The sequence below is a fragment of the Diabrotica virgifera genome, chromosome 4, assembly GCF_917563875.1.
Source record: "Diabrotica virgifera virgifera chromosome 4, PGI_DIABVI_V3a".
NCBI lineage: Eukaryota > Metazoa > Arthropoda > Insecta > Coleoptera > Chrysomelidae > Diabrotica > Diabrotica virgifera.
Genome location: NC_065446.1, coordinates 173,552,621 through 173,577,151, shown reverse-complemented (window position 1 = coordinate 173,577,151; position 24,531 = coordinate 173,552,621). Strand labels below are relative to the sequence as shown.

The following is a 24,531-nucleotide window of genomic DNA, read 5'->3' as shown; positions in this document are numbered from 1 at the left end:
GTTGGTTGTAATTTTTTTTAAATTTTTTTATAAATCTTCGTTTCGTCTTTAGCAACAATAATCTGTAATTTAGAAACTCATAGGATGTACAGGGCCGCTTCAGCTCTAAATGTTTATAACGAAATTTGCCCCCTTATTTTCAAACCCAACATTTAGCTCGGCTTCAGCTGGTCGTAGAAATTTTTTATTTTTTTATAAATCTTCGTTTCCTCTTCAGCAACAATAATCTGTAAGTTAAAAACTCATAGGATGTACTGGGCCGCTTCAGCTCTAAATGTTTATAACGAAATTTGCCCCCTTATTTTCAAACCCAAAAATTAGAGGTTTAAAAATGTTTACGCATTTATTTACATCATAATATGAAAATATATGTCTTTAGAAGGAGATTGGATGTTACAACAACTCTCTACTATTTTTCTTCAAAAAGTTATAGCCTTCGACATTTGACCTCTTGGGATAAACAATTTATAATATCTAAGCAACAAATTCGTTAATCCGGCCTTGCAATTTTTTTATGTTTGGAATTGAAAGATCTTCATTTTAAAGCTTTAAAAAATAAAAAAAAATATTTGTACAATAAATAACGCAATTGTAAAAAACGGCCATTTTGGACCTTTCGCATGCTGTTTTGCAATAACCAATAAACGAAATTAAACTTACCATAGCTCAAATTGTAGGTTTTTAAATTTACTACAACTTTCTATTAAAAATTTTATCTCTAAAATCAATATCCTAAGCTGAAAAATTAAAAAACCTTAAAAATTGCAAATTTAACAAATGAAAATCGCAATTAAAAAAAAAGCTCACAATATTTTTGGTCACATTTTAGTAGAAGTTATTCCTGGCATCGTCCTTTACAACACCTGATAGGTTTCAAAAATTCCTGAATTATATCACGTTTCTTCACCCACAGCCTGGGGTACTTTGCCTGACCAACTTAGTCTCTCCTAGGTTTGAGTAGTCAAAGGCCGAAACTGTAGTTTATTTCGGGCTTTGACTAAGACCGTAAGTCAGACCTGAGGATTGCCCAGTCAAACCTAGAAGTGCCTGAAATTCGGGCTTTGATTATAACATATGCATGTATCCGTAAATTTTAGGCGGGACGAATATTATAAATGAATCTAATTGTTACATAAATCGTCCGACTCAAATTGTATCCTCCTTAAGCATGTTTTGAACAATTTTGAGCAATTAGGGGTAGTTTGCATCCTTAAAAAGAAATTTTAAAGGTTGAAATACTCAATAAATATAGTTAGAGTATTAAACAATCATTATGTAATGCATCTGAACAAATTTCACTCATTTTAAGCTTTTTTATAGGTTTTAGCAATAAGGGGTAGTTTTTACCATGCAAAAATAAATTTTTAAGGGTTGAAATACTCAGAAATTATATTAAGAATATCAAACCATTATTACATAAATCATCCGAATCAAATTTTATTTTTCTTAAGCATTTTTGAGCAATTTTGAGCAAATTTGAGTAATTAGGGGTATTTTTATGTAGTATTAAATGAGTATTAAAATGAACTTTTAAAGGGTCGAAATAGTCAATAAATATAGTTACTGAACAAATTTCACTGTTTTTAAGCTTTTTTATAGGTTTTAGCAATAAGGGGCAGTTTTCACCCTTAAAAAATAAAAGGCGACCGTCAGCACAATATACAAGCCCCTTCCCATTTCAGTTGGCCCACCTTTGGAATTTGCAGTTAATAGCGATTACCATAAACAAATGATAATCTATATACTTTTATAAGTTTCCATATTAATTATTGCATTTTTTATTAATATTTTATTATCATTACCCTTTTAGTTATTATTATTACCCTTATAGTTTTTTATTTATTTCAAACAATAATAAAAAAAGTTCGCTAAATCGTGGTTTTTGATTCACTCACATCAACATACATTGATTTTTTCATAATTATCTTAAAATCAGAGGAAATGATTGGAAAATGGAACATGTCACTTAGAGGCCCACAAATTAAGATTTGCTACGTACAAAGGAATTGATAAAGTTGAAAAAATCTATACGAATTGTTTTTGAAAATTTTCATTTTTTATCAGACTAATGAAAATCCAGTCTTAACATTACAATACAAGATAAATAGTTTACAATGGTCAAAAGAGCATTGATGTTGAACAAATTCACTATGGGATGCAATACAATGGAGTGATGAATCCAGATTTGAAGTGTGTGTTGGAGTTGAATTGAAGACAGTATGAATCGAGTTATTCGCAGAAAAAAGAAAGCTTTTCAACCTTACTGTCTTAACAGAAAAGTTAAATGTCCTACGTTTATGGTCTGGGGCAGCATGTCGTCGAAAGGTGTGGAAAAGTTGCATTTTATCGATGAAATACTGCCCGCATTAAACAATATTTGTATGTTTCAAAAAATCTCTTACGATTGTGGAACAAAGTCATTTCAACAAGTGAAAATCAGTGAAAGATTTTGTCTTCTAACGGGATGGCGTAGGTTGCCATACCTCAAAAAAGAGTTAAACTGAATTGGAGATATACTATTTCTGAAATTCGTTTCTGACAGTCCCGACTTGTCCCCGAGAGAAACTTTCGTGCCTCTTTGTGGCGCGAAATAGAAAAACAATGAGGAAACATCCTGCTAGGCCAGGTGTTGCCAGAACTTTGTAAAAATTAAGAGTCGAAGAATTTTGAATCAAATTAAAAATAAAAAGGATGTCAGTTGTAAACTTCCAGATTTGTTTTGTTAAAATTAGATATTTTATTCTGGAAATCGAAAAATTATGGATGAATTTAAACTTTCAAAGTTTAGGTATGCTGGACTTTTGTATTTGTTCTATAAAATTGGTTTTTCTTTTCAATCTACATTGGGCCAACCGATAGGCCAACCGAAGGGGCTCGTAGATTTTGAAGTAGAGGGTAAGGTAAACTTAATTCCAAATTTTCATGCAAATCGATCCATTCTGTAAAAATGGCGAAGTTTTGTCCTATTTTAAGCTTCATTACTTGGACTACTAATGCAGCGATTGTTTATTCTGAGCTAAACAAACAGTACAAAAAGGTTAAAAGCCATATCGTATTCAAATATTCTTATCAATTTCGTCAAAAGTACGCCAAATTTAAACAAAAACAAATTCGAAGGCGCGACATCGCGTCCATAAGTTAACACAGATTGAAGGTTTACGGTCTGTATTTACCTTTCGGTGTTGACAGCTCTCAATATTGAAACATCAAACAATACCAATACCAGAGAATGACGAATCGAGCCGTGGTTATTCGATTGTTTGGAACACACACACACACGACCGCTTTCAAAGGATAAACGCCGACGATCGACGACACTATTTACATTCTGATCTGGACGTTTAAAATTCTTCGAAGTTGTGAAACTTACTATTTTATCGGCATCAGATCGTCTAGTCTCACGGAGAAATGAAAGAGGCATGAAAGGTATGTTTCAGGGTTTCAATGATATTTAAGTGTTTCTCTATAAATGTCTGTTTTCACAAGGTTGGTTGGTTGGTACCAAAAAGGATCGGATTATAAACGAGGATTGTCTGTGTTACGTGTTCTAACAAATAAAGCTCAAGCTTTTTCGAACAAAAAACATGTTATTCTAAAAAAAAAACATAAAATCCTTTATAAAAGGTATATTTGTTAAAATCCCTATACAGGGTTACATCACAGAACAGAACTAGTTTTCAATCGGTTGACCGATCATCATCAGTGTTTGCTTGAATCTAACATGCTAACCACCAAAGTAAAAACTAATTGGGTAAAAACTTACCCAAATATTTACCCAACTTACAACAAAACAAATTATTTCAAAATATTTACCCAAATATTTTTTACTTTGGTGGTTAGCATGTTAGATTCAAGCAAACACTGATGATGATCGGTCAACCGACTGAAAACTAGTTCTGTTCTGTGATGTAGCCCTGTATAGGGATTTTAACAAATATACCTTTTATAAAGGATTTTATGGTTTTTTGTAATAAATGGTATACAGCCAACTACAGGAGAAATTTGTTTCCTCGTGGATGTTATTTTTTATTATAAAATATCCTGCACTGTATTCAAAATTAACATTATATACAGGGTGTCCCGAAAAGATTGGTCATAAATTATACCACACATTCTGAAGTCAAAAATAGTTCGATTGAACCTAACTTACCTTAGTACAAAAATGTGCCCATAAAAAAAATTACAGCCCTTTGAAGTTACAAAATGAAAATCAATTTTTTCAATATATCGAAAACTATTAAAGATTTTTTATTAAAAATGGACATGTATCATTCCTATGGTAGGATCATCTTAAAACAAAATTATAGTGAGATTTGTTTACCCCATAATAATTTTATGGGAGTTTTGATCTCTTAAACCCCACTAAACTTTTGTGTACGTTCCAATTAATTTATTATTGTGGTACCATTAGTTAAACACAACGTTTTTATAATTTTTTGCCTCTTAGTATTCTTTCGATAAGCGAGTTTTTATCGAGATGCGGCTTCTTTTTTAATATATTTACATACAAATTTTATGGGAGTTTTGTTCCTTTAAACTCCCCAAATGTTTGTGTACGTTCCAATTAAACTATTATTGTGGTACCATTAGTTAAACACAGTGTTTTTAAAACTTTTTGCCCCTTAGTCTTTTTTTGATAAGTCACCTTTTATCGAGATGTGGCTTCTTTTTCAAAATATACCTACCTAAAAATGTAAATTATAAATACATTTTCAGATTATTAACAGGTCTCTATAATCGTACTAAACCATACACAAATATGTGGTGGATTCGATAAATATTCAAAATATCTTGATAAATACTGGCTTATCGAAAAAGTTCTAAGAGGAAAAAATGTTTTAAAAACAGTGTGCCACACTAATGGTGCCACACTAATAATTAAATTGGAACGTATACAAAAGTTTGGGGGGCTTAGGGGAACAAAACCCCCATAAATTTTTTATGGGGTACACAAAATTCAATTTTTATTTAAGATGCTGCTGCCATAAGAATGCCACATGTCCATTTTCAATGAAAAATCTCTAAGAGTTTTCGATATATGAAAAAAATCGATTTTCATTTTATAATTTCAAAGGGCTGTAACTTTTTTTGTGTGCACTATTGTATATAGGTAAGTAAGGTTCAATCAACCTATTTTTGACCCCAGAATCTGTGGTATAATTATTTATGACCAATTTTTTCGGGACACCCTGTATAATCGGTTTAAAACGTGCTTGTCTGAGATCTAGTCTAAACTCGAATTTCTTCGATATTAGGTTTGTTCTAGCAAACAGTCAAACTAGTCAGAAACCGTCAGCAAACAGTTGGTCAGTGAGAGAATATAATACAGTTACCAGTGCTATCCCCTCTACTCGCGTTGGTCGACTATTTGCTGATGGTTTCAAACCGTTTGAAACTGATGCTAGAACAAACCTATTGTCACTGTCCATCCTGCACGTTACTCATACCTACTCATGTCTTTACGAATTCTCTCGTTCTAAGTTCTTTTTGGGCGTCCTCTTTTTTTTCGATGATATAATTGAATGCTTATTTATGTGATCTGTTTTCGTTCATTCTCTGTACGTGTTGGTTCCAGATAAATTGTTTCCTTCAGATGTCAGTAATGATTGTGTCCTGAAATCCCATTTATGCCCTGATATTATTTCTAACTCTCACCAGTTTAATCTCCAAGTATCTGAACCATAAGAGACTATTTTCAATTAGATTGTCATCCCCTTTTTACTCTCGTTATTATTTCTGTGCTGTTTTGTTCATTTATACTATTTTTCTATTTTTCCAAGTTTTTCAAATATAAGATATAACTTTTCCTTCTTAGATATTTGGTCTTTTCAATATAGTTGGCTTGATGAAGCAGCAGGACAGTATACGATAAGAACTAACAAAGAGCTCAAAGATACGCTCTCAGCTTCGCTGGTGTCGCTAACTAGCGGATTACTAATGCAACTTTTGCCGGAAATTTTTAAATTTATTATTTAATTTTTATCGCATAATATTTACAACACAAAAAAGTAATTAAATCGTAATCGATTTTTTTACGATTTTGCTAATCGCTTTGACGTTCTATTGATGAAATATTAGTTTCTTACTTCGGATATTTTCACAATTATCGTGTAGATGGCGCTTAATTAATAGATTAATTTATAATTACACATTACGAGATATTAAAAAAACTTAAATTCAGTATTTAAAACGTAAGTATGTTTAAAAGTAAACAGTAGCGATCAACAGGTAGCAACAAAATATAACTTCGGGAGATAGTATCATAAACTTTGGCAACAGTCGTAATCTTTGACATTATCTAAGATTAATATTTTGACAATATCATAGTCGCGCTAAATGGAAGTAATAGAAAACGATTTTATTATTAATAAATAGATATTTATAAAAATAAACCAAAATGGGTGAACATTTTATGTTAAGATAGGTATTTAGAAAGGTATTTGCATGAAATATCTAATAATAAAACAATAATAAATAATCATTTTTTGTTGTGAAGCGAAACAAATTTCGATTTTCGCATAATTTTGGCACGGTTTTTAACGGACTTTTTCTTGGAAGGTTTCACTTTATTTTTCGTTTGATTTACTTTTTCCATTTTGTTAAACTATTGATAATATTTTTAGAATAAAAAATCCTCCTAAAACTTTATATACTCGCATTAGAATTCGAAATATTTTTACGTAAAATATACTTACCTACCTACATATAACTAAAACTCACAATTAACAACAATCTATTCTTTCAAAGAGGCCAACAACTTATACAACAACAACAAATATATAATAAATTAACTATCAATAAACACTACTTTCCCATGAAACAACAAAAACGAATTCTTAAATTAACACACTACTGCACTGAACAGATATCGATAAAGATGACAGAACATATTAGAGAAAATCTGACGCAGGTTTATCAAAATGACAGTGATAATTTCTCTATGTTGCCTAATTAGTTATTTAGTTATAATATGTTCGATTTTTGTTAGAAATAAAACATTTTAGTAGTTCCAAGATTACACAAAATCTAAGCATGGGATAAAAAAGTTTATTTGAAGAAAGTTTTTTTTTTCTTCTTAATGGCGGTACAGGCTCCTTTTTTCAATATTTTATTTAGTTATAGAGTAATTTCCACGTACTAACATATTTCTGAAATTGGGCTCTGTACCGCCATTCTTTATTATATTAAGAATATGTGTGCCAAATATCTGGACAAAATATTCAAAATTAGAGCCGCAATCTTGGAACGCGTTTGTTGCTACCTGTTGATCGCTACTGTAGCCTCTTAAGGTAAAAATATATACCACAACTTTGACCAATTAATATTTTTTCCTATTAATGTTTTTAATTTCAATGTTTTAAATTAATCACTTTGACATTTATGTCAAATTTCCAGAAAAAGTTTACTGACTTGTCACTACTGGCGCTCACAAACTTTTAAATATCCCCTCTACGTACCAGCTCACAGCGTATACCCAGACGTTAACATACTAAAAGAAATGAAGTCCAGAAGACTCCAATGGGCAGGACACCTCTCTGGTACTCTTAAAAGACATTGTGACGAAAGAACAGTAAGGCTCGTATGGGAAGAAGTCCCAACTGGACGAATACCACATGGACGTCCTCGACTCCGATGGCGAAATTATATAGCAGGAGACCTTAAAGCTATAAGTGGAGAATTGGTTGGGGATTGCTCAAAACAAGGAGAAATGGAGACATGTTGTCCAGTCGACTAAAACACACGAAGTGTTGTAGCCCCATGGAGTAAGTAAGTAATATTTTATAGTTAGTCTCCAATCTTGGTAGGTTTATTTTAACTCTCGTGCCATATATTACAGTTCTTCTTTTTGCCTGACAGTACTGCCTGGTCATCTGCAAACTGTAGGCTAAATACTGCTCTATCTGTAAAAGGTACTCACATTTTAGTAACCCTTCTTTAATACAGATTTTACAAAGTGTTGGCGATATATAACATTCCTGACGTAATCCCCCTGTCACATAGAAATCTCTGGCTAATCTTATATACAGTTGAGTCCGGGAATCTTTACCCGTGCGTCATCATTTAAAGCATACGAAATAAGTCGATGATAAGTCGGAAATTGAAAATTACTAAACCCAACAGCAAGTCACTTACTGTCACTTGCTGTTGCGTTTAGTAAATTTCAATTTCCGACTTATCATTGACTTATTTCGTATGCTTAAATGATGACGCACGGGTAAAGATTCAGGGACTCAACTGTAAATGATGCTTCTATTAGGTTTCTCAATATCTTTCCATCCAATCTGATAATTGTGCTTGTCATTGATATAATTCTGACAGTCTTCTTTGTTGCCTTTTCCTGTAGATGGACGGTATGTATGCCACTTTCCAGAAATTTGCTGACTATTCAGGCATTTGCTAAAGATTTCTTTTAAAGATGTCAACAGTTTCTTCGTGCCTTTCTTTATAGTTGATACACTCCCTCTGGTCCGCATGATTTTCCATTTTTCAGTTTAATAATATCTGATTTTTTGCTATGTCTACATCTAGTTGTTCTTCTTCAATTTAACCGATATTTCTTTTAGAATATATTGTGGTTTTGTTGCAGTTAATAGGTTTTTGCATAGTGTTTTATCTACTTTTGTATCCACCGTTCTTCTGGCATGTTTTGAAATGATACTTTTTCAGTACTAGTTGATCTGATTCTGTTAATGAATCGCCATGCGTCTCTGCAACTTCTTCCGCCAATATAGCACTATTATATATGCTTCTTTGTCTTCAATTTATTTTATATTTAACCATTTTAGGTAATGAAAACCCGTCCTGTCTGTTAGTTCTTAGACTCCATCTGACCACTATAACTTCTCCACTATAACTAATTAGCCACTATAAAGCCCAATGCTTCCTGTGCTGTTTGTGTATACTTTCTGTCATGTTACTATAACTTTCTTCAAAGTACATATTTTCAGAACAGTTCAAATATTCACCTAGATCTAGGCGTTTTTAGTTACAAGTACCTGGTGTTTTCATTTAGAAGACTTTCCAAGTTGTATTTCGAGTAAGTTACGAAACTATCTCCGGTTTCACACTATTAGTTGCTGTTATTTTTTGTGATAGCGTTCCATCTTGGAGTTAGCTCGTAATAAGCAGTGGTCAGTTCCGCAGATTTTCTGTCTTTGAAAGCTAATCTCCTGTAAGTCTAAGTGTGTTAACTGTCTCATAATTACTGTAATCTATTATCGATTTTAATGTTCTACTTTGCTGTTCCCATGTGTATGTATGAATCAGTTTATATTTGGAGAAATCATTCAGTATCCTTAATTTTTTTGTGTACAGAGTCGTGCCTTTTTATCATTATTAATTTCTTCTCCATATGAAATGAAAATTACGACTTTATTACTGTATTTCTTACCTGTTCGGCTATTGAAATCACCTGGAGTTATGATTTCTCTTCTGTTTCTAATATGTGATAAGACTTTATTTAATTTATCTAAAAAACAGCAGTATTTTATATAATAAACAAAAGATTTATTTCAGACCAAACTGAACTTATCCAAAAAGATGAATCAGAGTTCGTAGAAATATCTATACCCCTTTTCTGTCAGCATGAAATTTCTAAACGCATGAGCACCCAGAACTATTCAACCACATTACCCACATTCAACATATATATAATTACCTGTATCATCGTGTTAATACAAAGTAATTTATAAAGGGGACCAACTTTATGGATGTAAAATACACTGACACTTTAATGGAGGATAATGCTCGGCCGTACATAGCTACGATAACAATGTAATACTTCACAGATGTTGATATTCCGTTACTAGCCTGCCTAGCCTCCTAGCATTCCAGATCTTAACTCGGTATAGCATTTGTGGAACAACCTGGGAAGAGTGGTTTTACAAAATTATGGCGAGTTTTAAGGGGGGGGGGGGATAGTATTTTTGATTATTTTTTTCGATTTTTTTTTATTGGCTTATTTGATTGTAAATATTTTCAAGAGTATACCATTAAAATTTCAAGTTAATCCGAGAAAAATTGACGGAGATATGGATATATACAAAAATTTTCTTAGTATTATATTGACAAAACTACATTCTTTTAAACGCGTTTTCTGAAAAACATGTTTTTTGAGGCGGTGTACATCATAACTCAAAAAGTAATGCACCGATCTTTCTGAAATTTTGCACACTTCTTTTTTAGATATTTTACTAGGTAGTGACGTCGAGTTTTTGCTTAATTTAATATTTTTTTTGTTTATATGTATTACGATTTTTCTCTTTACCGAACACACTTTTTTTCGATTGTTTCACTTTAAAGTTATACCATGAATTTAAAAATCAATTTTAAAAATAATCATCAAAACTCGACGTCAAGTCGAGACTCGGATTCAAATGATTCTGTCCGAAGATATGGTGTACACCACAAATCATCTTCTTTTTTGAATCATCTACTTAAAAATGACGCCACTGCTTCATTTTTTAATATTTTTCAATAAAAATTTAACTGAATAATCTTCAAGTGTTGTTCTTTAAGATATCCTTTTACCCATTTAATTTAACCCTACCACTTTCAAGGGAAAACGTTTTAAAATTATGCAAAAAAAAACGTAGAATTAACTATACCCCCCCCCCTTAACGTTAGAACAGGCGTAGCGTTAGAACAGGCGCTAATAAACGAGTGGGAACAAAAAACCGCAAAACGAGATTGCTGCCTTGATTCATAATACTAGAAAGGATGAGAGCTGTAATTCGAGCTCGAGGAGGAAATAATTGATTTTATTACCCATACTTTAGAAATATTTTATGATTTTAATTTGGAAAATACCTACCAGAACAGCACAATAAGAGTAAAAGTAGATGCAGAACTAACTGACCCAATTGAAGCTGGCAATGGGATAAGAGAGGGAGACTCCCTGAGTCCTCTATTGTTCAACCTGATCATGGATGAAATAATAAAAAAAGTAAGAACAAAAAAAGGATACCAAATGGGAGAAAAACAACTTAAAATAATCTGCTATGTAGACGACGCAATACTAATCTCTCAAAGTGAAGATGATTTACAACGTATGCTGCACAAATTTAATATAACCACCAGAAAATGTAACATGTTAATTTCCCCAAAAAAAGACTAAATGCATGGTTATAACAGCAAATCTAATAAGGTGTAAATTAGTGCTGGAGGGTCAGATAATAGAACAAGTCATAGAGTTTAAATATCTAGGCATCACACTATCGAGCTACGGAAAGCTCGAAATAGAAGTGGAAGATCAGGGTGGAAGATCAGGTGAATAAAGCAAACAGAGCCGCAGGCAGCCTTAATGAAACAATATTATGGAGAAATAAAAATATCGGAAAAGAAGTGAAAGGCAGAATTTACAAAACAGTCATCAGACTAATAATGACATACGCGGCAGAAACACGACTAGTCCAGTCGGGTTAGACGAATAACAGGCCTAACCTTGCATTAGGAGCTGCCCCAAATTTTAGTTTTCTAATCTTTAGGGGGAGTCAATAGTAGTGTAAATTTAAAATCTCGACTGAATTGCGCTGTTGCGTTAGCCGCCATCTTGATTTTAACGAGAACAGTTTTTGCTCAATATCTCCGCCATTTTCAACTTTTCGACAAAAAGTATAACAACCAAAATTGTTGAAAATGTGATTTTCTATCATTTCTATTGTTAAAATGTTTTCGTGCCGTTTATATTTTCCGATTTATGGCGAAAAATAGTGACAGTTAAAGCATAATTATTGAATTATCTCGTTTATTATTAGTTTTACGACAAAAATGTCCCTATACAAAAATAGAGAATTAAATTCTACACAATTTTAATATCTTTAATTTTTTTTATTAAGTTAATATTTAAGGTAGTACGTATGCGATAATGGCGCGAGCGTAAGACCCGATTGATTTTGTAGCAATTGTTTTTGTTCAATATCTACGCCATTTTCAACTAAAATTGTCCCAAATATGATTTCGTACAATTTCTTTTTAACAATTTTTTTCATGCGGTTGATATTTTCCGAGTTAAGTGGGAAAATAGTAAAAAGTGGTGGGGGGAGCATAATTACTAAATTGAATATTGTTTCTGAGCTGCCCCAAATTTTATAATTCTATCCTTTAGGGGAGATCAATAGTAGTGGAAATTTAAAATCTCGACTGAATTCCGCCGTTGCATTAGCCGCCATATTGATTTTAATGGAGAACCGTTGTTGCTTAATATCTCCGTCATTTTCAACTTTTCGACAAAAATGATAGGAACTAAAATTGTTGGAGACGCAATTTCCTCCAATTTCTTTTCCACAATTTTTTTATGCGATCAATATTCTTCGAGTTAAGGGGGGAAATAGTGGAAGCGGAGGGGAAGCATAATTATTGAATTGTCTCATTTATCATTAACTTTACGACATAATTGTATATAAACAAAAATAAAGAGAATTGTATTTTATACAATTTTTGAAACTTCCAATGAAACACCAACCAAACTAAGTACATAAAAGACATAAATAATAACTTATATGCATTAAATTCACTTAGTTTTATTAACTAGCTACTAGCTGGTTTGATTGGTTGAATTTGTCTGTCGATAATTAAGTTTCATGTCAGCTAACATATTTTAATATTTCAACAATTTTTTTTTAATTTTGGACCCTGTTGGGGGGAATTTTCCCACCCCACCCCGCTCGTAGACCCGCCACTGGTTCTCTCGAAAAATTGTAGTAAATCGTAATTGCAACAGTTTCACTCCTTACACTTTTTGTCAAAAAGTTGAAAATGGTGGAGATTTTGAACAAAACCAATTGCTATAAAATCAATCAGGTCTTACGCTCGCGCCTTTACCGCATACGTACTACCTTAAATAATGATTTTATCAAAAAAATGAAAGAGATCAAAATTGTACAAAATTTAATTCTCTTCATTTTTGTATAGGTTCAAATTTGTTGTATAACTAATAATAAACGAGATAATTCAATAAATCAATAATTATGCTTTAACTGTCACTCTTTTTTCCCCATAACTCGGAAAATATCGACCGCACGAAAAAATTTTTAATAAACAAAATTATAGAAAATTGCATTTTCAACAATTTCAGTTTTTACACTTTTTGTCGAAAAGTTGACAATGGCGGAGATATTGAACAAAAACCGTTCTCGTTTAAAATCAAGATGGCGGCTAACGCAACGGTCAAATTCAGTTGAGATTTTAAATTTATACTACTATTGACCACCCCTAAAGATTAGAAAAATAAAATTTGGGGCAGCTCGTAATGCAAGGTCAAATGCTATCCCGACTGTGCTAGACCTGATACAGAAAGGACAAAAAGAATGTTAGAAACAGCAGAGATAAAAACAATTCGAAAAATCGATGGTAAGACACTATGGGATAGAGCTAGAAGTGCAGATATACGACGGAGACGCAAGGTGGACAACATTAATAACTGGGTGAAAAACAGAAGAGCAGAATGGAACGAATGACAGTACGGAACGAGTAAGCCGAATGACAACAAATAGAGTAGTAAGGACGGCGAGAGACGGTTCCCCAATAGGAAGACGATCAATGAGAAGACCACGAAAACGATGGAATGACAACTTACTGAAGGACACGAAAAAACAGAGTCATGACTACACAAAAAGTAGAAGAAGAAGAAGAATTTGAAAAATGTCTTACTCCGGATTAACATTTTTTTTAATTTTTGTTTTATGATACATTAGTCAATATTCTGGAATTTGTTTTCTATTTTTTGGTTTATTATTGAACATGCAATAAAAATAATTTTTTGGAATTGAAGTCTTTCTCTTTATTTTACTTAAAATAAACTTAGTGTCCAGTTACTTTTGCGGGTCAGTGTATTAACATCGAAACTGGTGTGATTTTAATAGTAAATCTTAATAAAAGTTTATAAATGTTTTAACACTTTATAACCTATGTGTTTATTAATAAATAGTACGAAATATACTTCAATAGCTTCGTAATATTTCTGCAGTTCGATTTGATGTCGGTATATTTTAAAATTGCAATATTTGATGTAGGTACGGTGAAAAATACTTTGATATCACACCGTGTAAGCTGTATATTGAGTCTCTCACAATTGGTGACCAGTCGACCGTTTACTTTTGTATCATATCAAAGTAAAATCTGGTATGATTACGAGTGCTATAACAATGGCGTCCGACTGTTTGCATCTATCTATCTCTCTCCTTTTTTCTATTGTATTCGAGTAGGCAATGTATAATGAGACTCTTAAAACAGACAAATGTATGGAGTTTTATTGAAACCGTGAATAACACCCTATTTTACTGTTTTTTTTTATTTTGTTGACTACCATTTGCATATAGATGGAATGGTGCCACTATAGTATGCGGTCTACATTCGAGTTTCTACTATAGCTTGCGGTCTATCGAGGGATGTGGTGTATAATCTGTATTATAGTACAATGCCGACAAATCTTTATAAAGTGAATAAAACTTATAAATCATAAGAATTATTATTTTAATTTTATAAAAGAATACTTAATAATAATAATTTGTGATATCAATTTGCTATTTTAGTTACAGCTTCACGATACGATACAATATCGATACTCTTTAAGTATTGAGTATTGTATTAGTTATGCCAATGAAATATCGTATCGAGTATCGATATCGGCAATACTTTCTTATAAAAATATCGTACCTATTGATATTGATTTCGATACGATATCGATACAATACTCGATAAAATATCGACATAAAAAGAATAATTATACATCTGAGCTGTGTAGGCCCTTTATGCCCACTTTTGCATGCTTGGCAAATGGACATTATTCTAAAAATCGCAAAAATATTACGGATATTGCTTATAACTTACATGTATATTCTTATAAAGATTGAATACGGCTGAATGCTTCTTTGAAAGTCGACAAATACTTACTAATTCTGTATTGTTTAAAAACTACTTTGGAAAATATAGGGAAATCCCCGGAGATTCGGAATAAATCGCAATTCAGTATTTGTTAAAAATTATTTTTGAATCATCATCGCTTACTTCCATAAAATTGCCACAAATGCCACATGATATAAACAGTGTAATCATAACAGACATTTTTACTCACTGTCAAGAATTTCAAGTTTATGCACTCAAGTGTAAAATATTATAACAGCTGATGCTTGGGTTGCAGATCGCTTATACTTTTATGTAATAAATAATTATGATCTAAATACCTATTCCACAAAATATAATCAAACAACTGTGGCGCTTTATTTTTTTTCTCGATATCGATATTTTCAAAATATCGAGGGAAGCGTATCGACAATATAAGATTATTGTATTGATTTCAGATATTGAGTATCGTATCGACATTAATATTGCTAAGGTATGTATTGTATCGGTATCGGTATTGTAGGTTTTCGATACGATAACAATACAATATCGATATTTTTATCGAATATCGTGAAACTCTAATTTTAGTTGGGAATATGCCAATTTTGTGGCTTATTCCCAACTAAAACAGTAAATTGATATGACAAAGTATTCATTTGTATAATTAAAATAATAATTCTTCTGACTTATGCGTTTTATCGACTTTGTAAAGATTGTTTTTGTGGGTACTGTATACATGTGCGGCTAATGACCATAATCTTTTCTCAGAAGGGTTTGTACACAATAATGAAAGGTACCATTGTAGGCGAAATGTTTATTGCTAAGTACTAATAAACATATACTACTACTATTTAGGAATACTCTAGGAAACATGTAAATTTAGTTTTATTTACTATTAGGCAAATAACACTGTAATATTTTCCCAGTGATGCCTAAATATCAACCCATATTTTCAAATAAAATGGCCAAATACATTTATTTTGATCCAAATGTTTAGTACTTGTGAATAAATATTTTTTTCTACAAAAGTTTTCTTGCATTTCATTGTTTTGTGTAGATTGCACCCTCGAGGTAGACCGCATACTATAGTAGCACCGATACAACAATATCTGAGTATTGCGGTTTTAGAAAATATTATTTATGACTTTAGCTTCTCGATAATCCACTTTGGATCCCTTTAAAACAGATGTTAAAAATTATTTCCCTATAAATTTGATACCTGTTAAATGCTGTTTTCTGAATATTCACTTTTTCACAATTTCTTCCTATGGATCGCATTTCAATATACATTTGCACTTTTCTCCGAGTCTCGTCGATATTAGAAAGTTTTAGCTGCAGCACCGTCTCAGAACTTCATTAGTGCCATAATAAACCCTGAAATCGCAAACTTTACGGGAGAGCAAAAACAAGATGTGAACTCAATTATTTTCTCTACAACTTCCTTAGGTATCTAAAATAACCAATTTCTGCACTTATGTTGATTATGTGTGTAGCTATCTAATGCTAGTACATATTTATTTTTAGTTATTGACATTGGTTTACCTGAAATTCACCTTTAAAACATGATAAGGCGCTATTGCTAAATCACTCTTATTCAAAAGTCGAGGCTTAAATTAGGGCGTATCAACTTGCAATATCACAGGTTATGGCACTAGCGAAGTTTTATTTGAGTAATTTTTCTTGGCTAACAAAATGCATTATCATATCATAATCCAACCAACCAATTCACGTCCACTGCTGGACATAGGTCTCCCCCAATTGTTTCCACACTTCACGGTTTTGTGCTGATTGTTGCCAGTTTTTACTAATCCACTTGATATCATCTGTCCATAGTGCAGGCGGCCTTCCTCTACTGCGTTTATCTTCTCTTGGTCTCCATTGCATCAGCTTTCGTGTCCATCTTGAATCTTTCAGCCTGGCGACGTGTCCTATCCAGTTCCATTTGAGCCTGGTGATACGTTCTATAACATCTGCGATACCGGTTCTTTGTCTGAGATCTTTATTTCTTACTTTATCCCGTAGGGTTACACCCAGCATGGATCTTTCCATACGCCTTTGAGCAACCCGCATTTTCGACGCTGTTGCCTTGTTTAGAGTCAGTGTTTCTGCTCCATATGTCATTACCTGCAGCACACATTGATCAAACACTTGTCTTTTTAAACCGATCGGTATACTGCTCCTAAATATGCTGCCCAATAAACTGCCCAAGCAAGAGTTAATCTTCTTTTTATTTCGCATGTTTGGTTATCTCTGCCAATTTTAATTTCATGACCCAAGTAAATGTACTTTTCCACTAGTTCTACTTCTTGTTCACGTATAATCAACTGTCCGCTAGGAATCAGATTAGTCATATATTTAGTTTTAGAAAAGTTCATGTTCAGGCCTATTTTCCAGCAGATAGCATAACTCATTTAGCATTTCCTTTACTTCTCCTAGGTAATCAGTTATAAGGATTATGTCATCTGCAAAACGAAGATGATTTAACTTTTCTCCGTCTATTGTGATCCCTTTATTGTCCCAGTTGAGCATCTTAAAGGCATATTCCAGAACAGTTATGAATAGTTTGGGCGAGAGTGTGCCGCCTTGTCTTACGCCGCGTTCTATGCTTATTTGTTTGGTTTTATCATGTAACTACACACTCATTGTTGCCTCTTTATAAATATTATAGATGAGTGTACTGTAACGATAGTCAATGCGGCATTCATTTAGAGCTTCTAAAATGCTATCCAGCTCTATCGTGTCAAAGGCTTTATGAAAATCCACGAATGCTAGGGCAGGGGGTTTATTATATTCTATTGACTTTTCAATTAGTAACTTTACTGCCTGCAGATGGTCGTTTGTTCCAAAGTTTGATCGAAATCCAGCTTGTTCTTTTGGCTGGTAAAAATCTAGCTTCTTTTCTACTCTTGATGTCACTTACTACTTTTGTAAAGAGTTTGTATAAGTGGTTTAGCAGGCTAATGGGTCTGTAATGTTCTAAGTCTGTCTTATCTCCCTTTTTATGCAAAAGTATTGTTACTGCGTTTTTCCATTTTTCAGGTATCGACTTTTGATGAAGGCATAAGTTGAAGAGATTTTTTATTTTACCTATAAGAATGTGGCCTCCGTTTTTAATGGCCTCTATTACGACTCCATCTTCACCTGGTGCTTTTCCATTTTTCATTTTTCTCATTATTATATGTTAGGGCAATATTTAAAAATAAACGGTACTCAACACACATCCACTCTCGACCACAGCGTAACGCAAACTGTCTTGTGACGGTCTTCCTAATGCTGACAGAGCCAAAACCAGAAATGGTAATAACGACACAGATGCCTATGCAGATTTTAAGATTAATAACTTATATGGCATTATTCCACAATGATGGCAACGCCTAAAGGAACGTGTTAGGCCAAAAAACAGATTTCCATTTTTTAGGGTTATAGCACTATTGAAGTCGGGGTGCGATATGATCACCGGAAACTAAATTACTAATAATAGAAGTCGTTAACGTTAACGTTTAGGACGTTTATGGCCCTCTGAACGAATTTAAATGTAAGATGTCTCTTATTTTCATTTTACAGCGAATTCTTTTATATTAGTGTTACTCCTGAGTATGGAGACCAAGATTTTCTTGGTAATCAGGATACAGGAGTAAATAACCAGAATCTGGTCCCAACAGAAATGTTTATTCTGTTAAAGGTTATTACAGGTTTATTCTTCGATAATTTAATTATTTTATCTGACTCATTCATATTGATAATTCAGACATACATTTTACAGTAGATGACTTTAAAATTATATTTTCAATATGGTTGTGTTGCGGTCCTGGGGCGACTTTATTGGACGCTAGTTTATTCGATTACATGAAATCAACTTTAATTTAAGAATTTCCACTCGAATTTTTAATTTTAAATCAGAGTTTGATGTTAATATTGAGAGTAGACTACATGTAAGACTAAATACTTACAATCTCGTGATACTATGATGAGGTTTTTTCCTCACGGTTTACTGTGAGATCATTAATAGGAGAATTAGTTATTTTTTAAAAGCAAATCATGTTATGATTTTTTTGACAGGTCATAATAAGTCATATGATTAAATCAAAAAACGTGCAAGACTAGGGCATTGTAGCGACCATATGCTCAGGTTTTTTTCGAATAGCGAATCTCAGAATGTCTTTTTAAATATTAGTCGAACGAAAAAATAACTATTTATAGGATATAACTTACCTTTGGTAATATTTAATCTTATTTGTTCTTTTTCCCAAGAGGCGAAAGACGCTTTGAGCGCCTCTGCCATAGTTTTGTTCGTGCCAGGCGTCAGCGGCGGCACTTGCGTGGGAATATCTAAAAAAAAAACATAAGAACACATAAGAACGTTTCTACAAAAATATACATTTTGCTTTACTAAGTTGAGTTTTAAATAAAAATTAAAAGAAATAGTTATGCCAATATATATATAATTTTGACTCCATCTGCCTACCGTCAGTCTGCAAATTCAAAAAAATACCACCTTTACTCCAGAAAATGAACATACACACACCGGCAAAATTAACGGAACACCTTAAAAATGGGACACGTTAGATGTCTCGAATTTCCTAAACCAGTTGTCCGATTTGAGTAATTTTTTTAGTATGTTATAGCCTTATTATTTAAGAATATCAATGTAATAATATTGTTGCTAGACAGATAAATGTCATTTTACACCGGGTGTAACAATCATACTGTGTTTTTTCCTTAAAGTTGGGAACACTCTGTGGAATATATAAGATGTGGCATAGATAAAATATTAAAATTAAAACTCAATTGTAGCCTTAGGCTTTCTTAACATTTTCTTTTTGTGATTCATTTTCTTATGCTGGATAATAAAAAAGTTAGGTACGTTAACAACTAGCCATGTTCTTCATCAATACAGGGTGTTTCTAAATAAGTGCGACAAACTTTAAGGGGTAAATCTGCATAAAAAATAATGACCGTTTGCTTTATAAACATAATGTCAGCAAATGCATCAGATTCATCAATTCCGAGATACGGGATGTTGAATTTTTTCTTATAAACTGACGATTTATTTATTGCTCTAAAACCGGTTGAGATACGCAAATGAAATTTGGTAGGTTTTAAGAGGTAGTTATTGTGCATTTTTTGACATACAATTAAGAATTTTATATTCACCATTGGCGTGCATACGGGTATAAACATTTTTGATATATCCCGATATTCCCAATGGTGAATATAAAATTTTTAATTGAATGTCAAAAAATGCGCAATAACTACCTCTTAAAACTTATCAAATTTCATGTGCATATCTTAACCGGTTTTAAAGCAATAAATAAATCGTCAGTTTGTAAGAAAAAATTCAACATCCCGTATCTCGGAAACGAAGCATTTGCCGACATAATATGTTTATTAAGCAAACGGCCATTATTTTTTTAATACAGAATTAGCCCTTAAAGTTTGTCGCCTTATTTAGAAACACCCTGTATTGATGAAATGAAGAACACGGCTAGTTGTTAACGTATTTAACTTTTTTATTATTCAGCATAAGCAAATGAATCAAAAAAGAAAATGTGAAGAAACCCTAAGGCTACAATTGAGTTTTAATTTCAATATTTTATCTATGCTATAATATTCCACAGAGTGTTCCCAACTTTAAGGAAAAAACACAGTATGATTGTTATATCCGGTATAAAATGACATTTACCTGTCTGGCAACAATATTATTATAATAATAAGGCTATAACATACTAAAAAATCACTCAAATCGGACAACTGGTTTAGGAAATTCGAGACATCAAACATGTTCCATTTTTAAGGTGGTCCTTTAATTTTGCCGGTGTGTATATTAATATCACCAAAAATGGGAATGCTTTAACCAATACTTTAATGACTCAAATATAATGTGCAGAATAATGTTGAAGTCGGTGCTGCTGATGAACTTTTGGCCTTAAGTAGAAAAAAAGTTTAGTTTCTCTTAATTCACGTTATTTATCGTCTAATAATAATTTTAACTGTATCTACTAATATGCAAGTATTTACATTAAGTTCTAAAATGCCTAATTTACAACTTGGTAAAATACCTCATACCTTTAGAGTGGCTACTTGAATTTCTTAAACATTTATACCAAACATTTATACCGCCACTTGTTTGGATAGGCTTACTTACTTTCTTTCCGTGTACGTAACACCGACAACTTTAAATTCTATATTTCCAATGGTTGGCCACATAGATGGCCCAGTCATTTGCTAAAATTAAGTCTTCTTCAGTGCAGGTCTCTCTCATCTCTGTGCATGATAGTAGATGCCTGCTGGTCTGAACCGCGCCACAGTCGCAGGTATCGTCCTCCTGGTATCCCCATTTTTTTCAGGCTACTAGCACAACGTGAAAGGCCGGTTCTGAGTCTGTTTAGCGCTTTCCAAGTCGGATACGGTAAATTATGTCCAGCAGCCATTTCCTCTGAGGGAGGAAAATGTGTTGCGGTAGCTGACGCTTGCCATAAGTGTATTCGGCGCGTTTCTGGCGCTTCGGGGATGGATCTTGATGTTTTCTGAAAGCTTTTCCGAGATCTTAGTCTACTTGGCTGAGTTTGGTGGTCATATAAGGGGTGTCTTCGGTCCGTCTCCTGCTTTTTTCGTTCTACCTCTGACGTGACCTTCCTCCTGATAGGTGGTGGAGCAATCCCAGCTATGGGGTATACCTCTTCGATAGGTGTCGGTTTCACAACGCGATATGATACGAACCGTTTCATTTAGAGCCACGTCGACATTCTTTGAGTGAGCAGAGTTTGCCCATACTGGTGCTCCAAACTCCGCGGCCGAAAAACATAATGCTAAGGCAGAAGTGCGGAGAGTATGTGGTTGTGCTTCCCATTTTGTATTAGTTAGTTTGCGGATGATATTATTTCTGGCACTTACTTTCTTCTTGACATCTTGACAGTGGTATCGGTAAGACAGAGTTCTATCCAGACGTACGCCGAGATATTTTGGCGTCTCGTTGTGTTCCAGCATCTGACCACGCCATTCCACCCCCTGCGGCCTTCGACCATGCTTGTTTCTAAGGTGGAAAGAACATACCTGGGTTTTTGTGGGATTGGGTTTCAGATGGTTTTCATCGTAATATAGAGCTAAGTCTCCCAGGGCATCTGTCAGTTTCACTTCGACTTCATTGAAGGTTCTTCCCCGAGTTGCCACAGCTGTATCATCAGCGTAAATAAATTGCCTTCTTTGTTGGTGTATGGGTTGGTCGTTGGTGTATATGTTGTATAGACACTTCCCTGTGGGAGCCCATTTTTTTGGTCCCTCCACCGACTGTTCTTGGACTGAACGTTACGTAGAAGCGTCTATTCTGGAGGAGACATTTCACTAACCTTGTTAGTCGGAAATCCTTTGTAGTATTGTAGAGTTTTACGAGTAGCCGTTGATGGTTAACTGTGTCATAGGCGGCAGTTAGGTCTATGAACGCTACTCCTGTTATTTCTTTCCGTTCAAAACCATCTTCTATTTGTTGGATGAGATTAAGAATTTGACTGCAGCAGCACTTTCCGGGTCTGAATCCTGCTTGTTCTGGAATAATTTTAATCTCCACAGATTCAGCGATCCGGTTCAGTATCATTCTTTCAGTTTGGATAGGCGATAGAAATAGATAAAAGTGCTTATAAGTAGTAAAATGCTGGGTAAGTACCTTCTTAAAACATTAAATTGTTGCGAATTCTAAAATCTTCAATAGATCGCTTTATATTAATTACAATACTATTTTTTAATTTCCCCAGAATGTCGTCAACTTTTACAAGTTTCGCTGTAAAGCCACATCAGCCTTCTCCGATGAGAAAATTTGAATACCTCCTAAATATTTATTTTTATTATTAGAACGACAAATAATTTAATAGAGAACAGACTCAAAACTTTTAAATTGGGACTTGCGTAGAGGATACAAACATATATTATGTACCTACGTGTTAGCGAGTCAATAGTCTCTCTACTGCAAACAATCAAATTTAATAGCATAAAGTATAGCAGTGGGGATAATAGAGTAAAGTATGCATCTGACTTCTCAGAAGAACTAATAAAATAGTTGAGCTGCAATTTTTCTCAACAACCATAATATATTATATCGTATTTTACTTCTTTTAGTCCCATTAATCGTGGATTAATACTGCGTTAAAGACAAAGTATATTGTTGAAAATTGGCAGCACAGACGGAGGATTAAGGTAGTTTGAGTCGTATTTATAAAATTATATTGTATTTGTTACGATTTGCTCGTATAACCGCCTTCTTAGAACAGCAGTGAACAGAGTTCAAGAAATCATGATGATCTCCAACGAAAGAAGACGGCGCCGAAGAAAAAAGGACCTTTTTTATGTAAGCTAGGAAATAATATTTAAATTTTAATACCAACCACCTGTCAGTCATAAAAGAAATTATATTCAGTGTTACAGACAGAGCAATTAAGCTATCTAGCCCACAATACCTTTGATTTTTTCAGATTTTCATTCAGAAAAAGACATTTTTATTTGTTCCACTGGTCGCACAGTTTTAGATTGCAGCGCGCAGTCTAGGTGTTATATATGTCTGTGACTATAACTAACTTAATCTATCTAAATCTAACAATGACAAAAGTAATGACACCAGCTCAAATCATCTTCCTCTTGGGGTAAGAATATTATATTGTAATTATATTTCTCCGTCTAACAGTTTTTCTAATTTTTTTTTATCTAACCTTCAAATGTTCAACCATGTGTTTGATTTCTATATTTCTTTTCATCTATTAATATCCACGTTTAGTAATCAGAATTTTAATTATTCTCATCTAAATTTCATTTGATTTATTCTTGTCATCTGCTACTCTTTCTGACGATTAGAACGGCAGATGGCACACGTTGGTTTTTCTTCTTGATGATTGATATGTGTCTCTATTTTATAGTTTTTTGGAAAGAAACCACTTTTCTCCCTCCGGGAGTTTCAACAACCCTCAAATCGCCGGCGATACAACAACGAGGACCATGTCATCAGGGCTGCAACCGCATCACCAAGACTGCAACGACCAACATCCGTAGGCCTGGTGGCCTAGAACATCCACGTCTCCACAGCCAGTTGCAGAACCAGCAGCAGTACCATACGACATCAAGAAGATACCATCAGCTACCAAAAGCCATAAGTATAATCCAGAATTGTTAGTTTTTGGCAAGAATTTAAATACATTTGTTAATGCAATTTACTAACTCATTTTATTTATTATATCTTTATGAACAATAAACATGATTAGTTAAAAACTATGTTTTGTTTGCTTCCATTCCAATTTTCATAGTTCATTTCTAAGGTTAGGACAAGACGAACACACACCTGAGTGACTGAGCTAAGCTAAGGGTGTAACGATGGCTATCTTGGTTAGTTGAGGTAATATTTTCGAATATTATTTCAATTAGCTGGGTAGTCCATCGCTTGCACTGGCTCCATGAATGGATTCTCCAGTCGAAAATGTTGGCAAAATATGACATCAATGTTGGACATAAATATAAATTTAAAACATCCGGAAAATATTTTTCAAAATTTAAACCCAATGTTACTATGTAAAGATCAGCAGTCGGATGTTGTTTATAAAGTAGGTAGATTGTAAAGACTGTAATTCAAACTTTATTGGGCAAACACACCCCAACATGTACATAGAAGGGTTGTTGCAGACAAACTTGTGTACAAATTGGCGAATTAAACAT

General features: G+C 33.3%; 1 protein-coding gene across 3 annotated transcripts in view; it reads right to left on the bottom strand.

Moving 5' to 3' along the window:
• LOC114330372 (protein C-ets-1-like) overlaps positions 1 to 24,531 on the bottom strand; it is a 683,925-nt gene that overhangs the window by 248,723 nt on the left and 410,671 nt on the right. For all 3 annotated transcript variants that reach the window (XM_050649794.1, XM_050649793.1, XM_050649792.1), the window contains one exon: positions 19,054 to 19,170. In XM_050649794.1, coding sequence (XP_050505751.1) covers positions 19,054 to 19,123 — 70 coding nt within the window. In that variant the 5' untranslated portion in view covers positions 19,124 to 19,170. The remainder of the gene's footprint in view (positions 1 to 19,053; positions 19,171 to 24,531) is intronic.